An 8,322-nucleotide genomic window follows, 5' to 3' on the forward strand; every position below is an offset into this window, starting at 1 on the left:
CTGACCTATACTGAAACTGAACAACAACAACAATCGCAATGACAACAATATCAACAAATAGTTTAGATCCCTCTTGAAGTTTGCACGTTTTTTATTTTTATTAATTGTTTCCTCGCGCTAGACTGTATTCAAGCCAGGGGTATCTACCTGGTTGAGATCTGTGTGTGTGGGGGGGAAAACAGTCCAAAACATCTGAAATCAATGCAGAGCTTTTTTGTTTGTCCTCACAGGAAGTGACAAATAAAGTATGAACATTCAAAATCAATGAAAGAGAAAGCTATAAAGACAACTTGTAGCTTAAATGAGATATGTTTACATTGTGTGTGTGTGTGTGGATGGGTGGTGGTGCGCTGTCTGTAGTTTTGATGTCGGCTCCCTAGGGTCAGAGGTCATCTGATGTCATTTCAGTGATTTCCTGTTTCCTGCATGGAGGTCCCATCAACTGACAACTGACATACCTCCTCCCGAGCCATCTCTCTCTCTATCACACACACACACACACACACTTGAGAGATGCTACGTTGATACTTCTTTAAGACGGGAAGCAGATGGAGCAACATTCCAGACAAATCTCCAAGCAGTCGGCCGAGCTGCAGCATTCCTCCAGCATCCCGCAGTCCGACACGGCCTGACACGCCTCGCCAGTGCATGCCGCCTCCATGCAGCAGCAGCAGTCGTCATCAGCAGCCGTGCAGCAACCAGCTCCGCCCCGTGCACACGGCAGACACGCCCCCACGGCTGAACACATGGACAGCAGCTCGCAGAACAAACATGCCAGCAAACAGTGAACGCAACAGTCTGTGGACACAGGGAATGCAACACAGGACGGTGAAGGCATCGCTTCTCCAACAAAATGAAGAAACTGAATGCATTGCCTCTTCAACCATCTGCGGGGACAGTGAACGCAACAGAAGACAGTGAAGGCATCACCATTTAAATAATCTTTAGATAATCTGCTACCCAAGTGAGGCATGGAGGGCGGCAATGAACAATCATAACATCAAAAAATCACCATCTTTGTCTCCAAATATGTTGCATTCACTGACTCAGCATTTTGATGCATTCACTGTAGGATTCTGCATACTGAAAAAAACCCAAACATGTTTTCAGAGAGTGTGTTCCACAGAGATAAGGCCCACGACAGTGTCCCGCTGATAAACATGATGGGTGTGTATGTTGATCTTTTTTTTACTTCCTGTCACTATGTGCACGTGAGTGCACGTGAACTCATCAGTGCTGCTGTACTGTTAGCTTCTGGCATAGTATGCTAAGTACCTAGAATGTTGTGGACATGAAGATAGCTTGAAGAGGGAGACAGGTGTCATCACTTCCTGTTTACTCACCATCTCCTGCTACTTCCTTGATGTGAGCAGCGTCCACCTTGAAGGATGTGTGGTTTGTAGTGGAGGACAGGTGACGAGGAGGAGGAGGAGTGCAGGTGCATGCGGGAGGCGGAGCCACTGATGAGCTGTCCGACGTACTGGTGACGTCACAGCGAGTTAATTTTCCTTTCGGGTCCAGGGGAGGTGGAGCTAAGTCAGTGTGGGCAGGCAAGAGGAGTGATGTGTCGCTGACTGACGAGTCTTCGCTGCTTTTGCCGTCCTCCGTCCAAACAGAAAGACCGAGCCTGGACTGTTCTGCTGGTGATAATAATAAAAATAATTATAATAATAATTAGTATCCCCGCTAAGAAACATTGGAAGACTATGCTAAGCTAATGTTAGCTTGCTCCTGTTCGGTTACATGAAATGAAATCACCTGCACTTTCCGGTGGGCGTGGTAATCTAGCCACAGGTTGGCTGGAAATGCACTCTGATTGGCTGGAGCTCTCAGTACGGCATTCAGGCATCACGTCCATGTCGACCAATAAGAAGAGAGGACTTTGAAAACAACCAAACCTTTCTCAAAAACTACAAAACTGTAAAAAAAAAAAAAAAGCCATTTAAAGTCACCAGACTGCTTCTTTCACTTTAGTTAAACTAGTTAAATTTAAATACCCATTTGTTTTTATATTTTATATTTCAAATCCAGTACATGCAAATGCATATAATGAAGTAATTAATTATATTAGTCATACAAATGTTTCCAACCTGTTGTCTCCTCACGCTTGTCAGTGCTTCCAAGTCAGTGTCCGTGTGTGTGTGTGTGTGTGTGTGTCTATATACTGCATGGACCACTTTTTAAGTGTTGGGTGTATTTGCGCATGCGTGCGCCCCCCAAACCCAACCACCCATACATTGTGGAAATGAGCAGGAAAATGGAGAATTTGTTGGTCATCTTTTGTTCGAGTTATGATCGAACATAATAACATGACACAAATAAACGCCTCCAGCTCAGATTTTTGTTTAAAAAAAACACGAAAAAAAGTTTTTATTTCATATTGATTCACCGATGGCGTCACTCTCTAATGACTTGCAGTAACTAGTCCGGCCTGCGAGTGTCGCTGCCACTTGACTTACTGCCGCCAGGGAAGGGAAAAATTAGACAGAGAAGAAGAAGACGAGGATGCTGCTGTGATGAAGACCATAATGCAGATGATGATGATGATGGAGTCAACAAAGAGACGGCTGCTGGTGACATTTTCGTCTTCTTAGCAACGAAAAGCCTGTTTGAATTGTAACGACGTGACCATGGTGAGTGAATTTCGTGATGGTGAAGTCGGACATGTCGTGGTTATTCATTATTCATTGTTTTGTTTAACGTCGAGACCACTAGCTTAGAGAAAGCTAACATTGATATGTGTGTGTGTACGACACAATGCCATGTTTAAATGTTGCCTGTAAAATTCCCTCATACTCCACTGACTACAATGACTTGTTTGTTGTCTTTGAGGCCGATGGGGCGTCATGTCTTGGCCCTGATGATGGTGAGGAGGAGCGGGAGGAAGGAGAGATTACCATGGAAACGCCAAAGCGTCCTGTCTACTGCTTGTGCAGGAAACCTGACATCAACTGTTTCATGATGTAATCCACTTTTAACTCTGCTACATCTGTACAGCTGTACCTTGGTTAACATCATTTATCCGTTGGTATGACTTAAACCAAAACAGACTAAAATCAAATCAAATTTTCCCATAGAAAATAATGTAAATCCAATGAATCTGTTCCAGACACCCTAAACTCTTAACACAACACATATTAGACACAACATTATGCTTTTAGATGTTAAGCAAAAAACATGCTAACTGGGGAGGATGTTAACTGAGGTACCACTGTACTGCGTTCTGTGTGTGCTCCATGTTTATACTATGTGTGTGTTGTCACCCAATCAGAGGCTGTGATGGTTGTGCAGAGTGGTTCCACGGCAGCTGTGTGGGTGTGTCAGAGAAGGCTGCCAAAGCCGTCAGAGTTTGGTTCTGTCCGTCCTGTCAAGGTCGTTTATCTTTTTGATGAACATCAATACGTACATTACTGCGAACATGCCTTCGTGTTGACATATAAGCATGTTCATTTAGCTTCCTGTCATCCTGCTCAGAAAGCGACCGTTCTCTGGAGGTTCAGTATCGTCAGAAAAAAACAAAGGGGTCCGAGGAAGACAGGGACAAATGGGAGGAGGACGGGAGTTCCACCTCTCAGGCCAAGATGGACGGGACGCGTGGCTCACAGGTAACTTGAGAATCAGGCAACCCTGCCGAGGGATTTTGTATGACATTGCGGCTTCCTGTTTCTCAGCAAATCAAACGCTCAGCTCGCATGTGTGGCGAGTGTGATGCCTGTTTGAGAACGCGCGACTGTGCCATCTGTGACTTCTGTAAAGACATGAAGAAATTTGGAGGACCCAACAAAATTCGACAGAAGTGTCGCCTCAGGCAGTGTGAGGTTCGTGCACGGGTGAGTGATCACGACGCGTACGCAATCCACAGCAGGCATGTTCACGCCTGTAGCATGTATGTAGCATGCATGCTCACAACTGTAGCAAACATGTAGAACACTCTTGTTCAAGTCTGGAGCATGCACGTTCATGCATGTAGCACGTAGTGTATGTTCACACATGTAACACACATGTTGACACCTGTATACATGCTCATTCCTGTAACACGTGTTCACGCCTGCATGCATGTAGCAGACATGTTCAGTGTATACAGTGTAGCATAGCATAAACAGTCATGGATAACATAATTAGACCACCTTTGTTTCTACAATTTCTTGTTCATTTCAATCCCTGGTACAACTAACGGGACGTTTGTTTGGATAAATATAATACAACAATAATAATAATAATACAACAAATAAACAACATTAATACAACAATCAGTTGCTATGGCGTTGTTCATTCATTCATTTTCTACCGCTTTTTCCTCACGAGGGTCGCAGGGGTGCTGGAGCCTATCCCAGCTGTCTTCGGGCGAGAGGCGGGGTACACCCTGGACTGGTGGCCAGCCAATCACAGGGCACATATAGACAAACAACCATTCACACTCACATTCATACCTATGGACAATTTGGAGTCGCCAATTAACCTAGCATATTTTTGGAATGTGGGAAGAAACCGGAGTACCCGGAGAAAACCCACGCATGCACGGGGAGAACATACAAACTCCACACAGAGATGGCTGAGGGTGGAATCGAACCCTGGTCCTCCTAGCTGTGAGGTTTGCGGCTATGGTGTTGTACTTACAAAAGAAACTAATTCTTAGGAGCAGGGGTGCGGTTTAATGTATTCCACCCACACCTGCCTCTGAGCACACCCACTCCGCTGTGATTGGTCACACTCCCAAGTACTTCTGGACTACTGCCGAACGCCACTTTCTAATTTTGTGGGTATAGGAGTTGATAGTAAACCTTTCCTGGTGGGAACACGCTGCTTCCGGCTTTAGGAAAATACACGGATATTTCACGTTCATGTTCAAAAACAGTCCCGTGTGAAATGGCGTTGACTAATAAAAATATTTTTCTCTTGATGGGAATCACCAACTCCAACCACTTCTGCCTGAGCTTGCCTCGTAGAAAAATAATCTGCCGGCCTTAGCTAACAGACATAGACAGAGCGAAGCAGGGTTATCGGGAGTGTAGTCCTAGAGCGTATCTGGACTACAGCACATGCCCATATAAGGAAGCCCAGCTCCCTGTGATGTCACAAACAGCCCATGTTTAAAAAAGCTCTCTGAAACGGAGCATTCAGAGCCATCCCAAACTTCTTTGGAAGAAAAAAATGGAAAAAACATCATAGGTCCCCTTTAAATTAGTGGTTAGTTGTTATGTTAGTCCAAACAAATGCAAATGAACAAGACACAGAGAAAACAAAGGTGAAGTCATGGTTTCCTCCATGACTGTATATATTCATACCTGAAGCATGCATGTAGCTCACATGTTCACACGTGTTCATGCCTGCACATCTGTTGAGGGAAGAATCAGTGAGGTTGCGTAAGAAGTTGGATGTTGGCGTTGTGGAGCAGAAGATGCTCCGCGTGAAAGAAGAGGAGGAGGCAAGTGCGGGCAGCATGAAGGGGCGGGACTTCCAGAGAAAAGGTCACATGACAGAGGAGGACGAGGAGGAGGCCTTCAGTGAAAGTGAGCTGGAGCTCTACAAGCAGTACAAAGCTGCTGGATTCAGAGACATGGTAAGTGTGTGGGTGGGACCAGTTGGCTATGAGAGGCGGGGCTTGTGTGATGCGTCTTTCTGTCGCAGGTGTGGCACAGCGAGGAGGAGGAGGAACCTGACACTCTGAGGAAGAAGGCGGTGAAGGTGAAGCATGTGAAAAGACGAGAGAAGAAGACGGAGAAGAAGGTGAGCTCATCTCACGAGACCACGCCGCTGTGATGTCACTGATGATGTTGTCATATACAGAAATCTGTCTCCGCCCCAAAAGAGGAGGTGCGGCGTCACAAGGCAAAGCAGCGACACAGGGAGCGTGTGCGGCACAGCGAAAGAGGCGGGGATAGCGGAGCTAAGGACTCGGGTTGTAGTCTGCGTCAGTGTCTCGGTCCAGGGTGCGTTCAAGGTGCCCGGAACAACTCCAAGTACTGCTCGGACGACTGCGGCATGAAACTCGCCGCCAAGTTAGTCACAAACACACCTTACGGCATGACATCATCGATGATTCCAGACACTTGACTATTTGGCATTTGCGTTTCCACAGCCGCATCTACGAGATTGTCCCTCAGAGGATCCAGCAGTGGCAGCAGAGTCCTTGCGTGGCGGAGGAAATGGGGCGGAGACAACTGGAGCGAATCAGGAAGGAGCAACAGGCAGCCAGGCTACGCCTCACTCTAATGGAGAAGCGCTTCCATGAACTCGAAAGCATCATCGCTACTTCCAAACTTCATCAGGTGCAACAGGATGAGGAGGTGAAAACGAGCTCGCTCACGGCAGGAAATAAACCTAAGCTTTTCAAAGTTAAAGCTCGTTTGTGTGTATAGGTTAACGAAGGTGAGGGCGACGACACGGACTTTCAGATCTTCTGCGTGTCCTGCAGTCATCCTGTAAACCCCAAAGTGGCGCTGAGGCACATGGAGAGGTGCTACGCCAAGGTCAGTTTCTCCGACATCCTCCATGTTGACTTTGAAGTGACCTCAGCCGACGTTTTGTCCCACAGTATGAAAGTCAGACCTCGTTTGGATCCATGTACCCCACACGCATCGAAGGGTGAGGATGCCCACGATTTCCACGTCTCCGTCCCCTTACAGTCTCTGACTTGTCTGTCCTGTCGGAATTTCAGAGCCACCCGCTTGTTCTGTGACGTCTACAATCCTCAAAGTAAAACCTACTGCAAACGGCTGCAAGTTTTATGTCCAGAACACTCCAGAGATCCAAAGGTTTGACGCATCTTTGAGCGTAGTGCTAATGCTAACACTGCTAAGATGCTAATAGCGTTGACCATGGCGTGTCAATAATGCTACTGCTAATTGTGCAGGTGGCAGCAGATGAGGTGTGTGGCTGTCCTCTGGTTAGAGACGTCTTCCAGCCTACGGGAGAGTTTTGTCGTGTCTCCAAAAGGAAGTGTAACAAACATTACTGCTGGGAGAAACTTCGCCGCGCCGAGGTCGACTTGGAGAGAGTCCACGTGGTACCAGAGACGTCTTGTAAAACATTTTCTACATTTTTTGCCGACTGACATTAACATGAGTCTGAATGTGTGTCATCAGTGGTATAAACTGGACGAGCTGTTCGAGCAAGAACGGAACCTACGTGCCGCCATGACAAACCGAGCTGGTTTACTGGCTCTCATGCTGCATCAGACCATCCAGCATGACCCCGTCACCACGGACTTGCGCTCGGCCAAAGACAGGTAGACGACTTTTATTGTGAAAGGTTCCGACGCAGCAAGTGTGTTGTCATCACTGGTAACTTCACCGGTACCTGAAGTACAGTCACGGTTTATTGATGCATTTTAATACCTGGTACAACCCCAACTCAAGCTCTGCTCCTCTGTTTAGTTGCTAGCAATGCATCATACGGGACTTCCTGATTCACTAGCATCCATAGAAATGCATTTTAACCGATAAACGACATTTTATACTGGACTGTTTTGTGAACATGGGCCAGTATGCAGTTTTACTAGCCGACACCTAACTGTGTTTATTTTATGTAAGTCATGGAGTGCTAATAGCCGTTTCCCACCACCATTAGTGGCCACATTAGACGTTACCGATGCTGTCGCCTTTTAACATACAGCCATATGTGTTGAATCCTGAATCCGATCCGGAAGTGGAGACTCCACAGTCCAAAGTTTCTCAAGAAAAGAGGTTATTTCAAGAAGTCTCTCACTGGTAGGTACTAGCTTTAGCATTTCAGCGTCCTCCCCTCTGTGACATCACAAAGGGGCAGTTTTACCATGCTGAATGTATTAACTTCTTTTAGGGCTCACTTCCGAAATGCACCAACCTCATTATCTGAAACTTTGACATGGTTTAGCATGAGAATAAAAACATTTTAGCTACATTTGAAAGGGCAGAAAAGTGTAAAAAGCCAGTAGGTCCCTTTTAAAGTTTCCATTTTATCGTCATGCAACAGATGTTGGTATTTTTTTACATTTCATATTATTGTTAAAATGCATTTGTTTTTTTTATATTTGTATTTTCATTGTATTTTCATGTTGATGTAGCCAAAATTACATTAAAAACATCATGGCAACTCACTATTTGTTTTCAATTTCATAGACGCACAAAAATACTGTTTGTGAGCATTACTACAACTGAATTTCCAAGAGACAAGTTGCAAAATATGATGTATATATTTTATTCAGTGTTCAGTACACAGTACACATAGAGGAGGCTAATAGCAATGGACATTGGAGACACCTGTACTGGAAATAACTGCATACTGAAATATATGTTTTATGTTTTCATTTTAAACGTGACTTGTGAATAAGTCAGCTCTCGG

The 8,322-nt window shown here is 45.5% G+C and overlaps 2 protein-coding genes across 2 annotated transcripts; one reads left to right on the top strand and one right to left on the bottom strand.

The window, feature by feature from the left end:
• Positions 1 to 74: 74 nt before the first annotated feature.
• Positions 75 to 1,641, bottom strand: LOC131136928 (myoD family inhibitor; the record flags this gene model as incomplete). Its single annotated transcript, XM_078797999.1, has 2 exons — positions 75 to 798; positions 1,344 to 1,641. Coding segments are annotated over 2 exons (564 nt in total), but the record flags the coding sequence as incomplete, so codon positions are not given.
• Positions 1,642 to 2,485: 844 nt separating this feature from the next.
• Positions 2,486 to 8,077, top strand: cxxc1a (CXXC finger protein 1a). Its single transcript, XM_058084274.2, has 14 exons — positions 2,486 to 2,633; positions 2,833 to 2,963; positions 3,272 to 3,372; positions 3,475 to 3,605; positions 3,672 to 3,830; positions 5,396 to 5,560; positions 5,629 to 5,727; positions 5,788 to 5,999; positions 6,080 to 6,287; positions 6,360 to 6,470; positions 6,536 to 6,585; positions 6,659 to 6,755; positions 6,854 to 7,006; positions 7,086 to 8,077. The coding sequence occupies exons 1-14, from the start codon at positions 2,631 to 2,633 to the stop codon at positions 7,230 to 7,232; spliced, it is 1,767 nt and encodes a 588-aa protein (XP_057940257.2). The 5' UTR covers positions 2,486 to 2,630; the 3' UTR covers positions 7,233 to 8,077.
• Positions 8,078 to 8,322: the final 245 nt, after the last annotated feature.

Source organism: Doryrhamphus excisus, linkage group LG17 (genome assembly GCF_037039965.1).
Source record: "Doryrhamphus excisus strain RoL-2023G ecotype Guam linkage group LG17, RoL_Dexc_Guam_v1.1, whole genome shotgun sequence".
NCBI classification, from domain to species: Eukaryota; Metazoa; Chordata; class Actinopteri; order Syngnathiformes; family Syngnathidae; genus Doryrhamphus; species Doryrhamphus excisus.

Bases quoted from the DNA above. Each gene is read 5' to 3' on its own strand.
- cxxc1a (XM_058084274.2), top strand. The intron at 3,831-5,395 runs GTGAGTGATCAC...GTTGTGGAGCAG, and splicing joins AGTGTGAGGTTCGTGCACGG to AAGATGCTCCGCGTGAAAGA. The intron at 7,007-7,085 runs GTACCAGAGACG...GTGTGTCATCAG, and splicing joins ACTTGGAGAGAGTCCACGTG to TGGTATAAACTGGACGAGCT.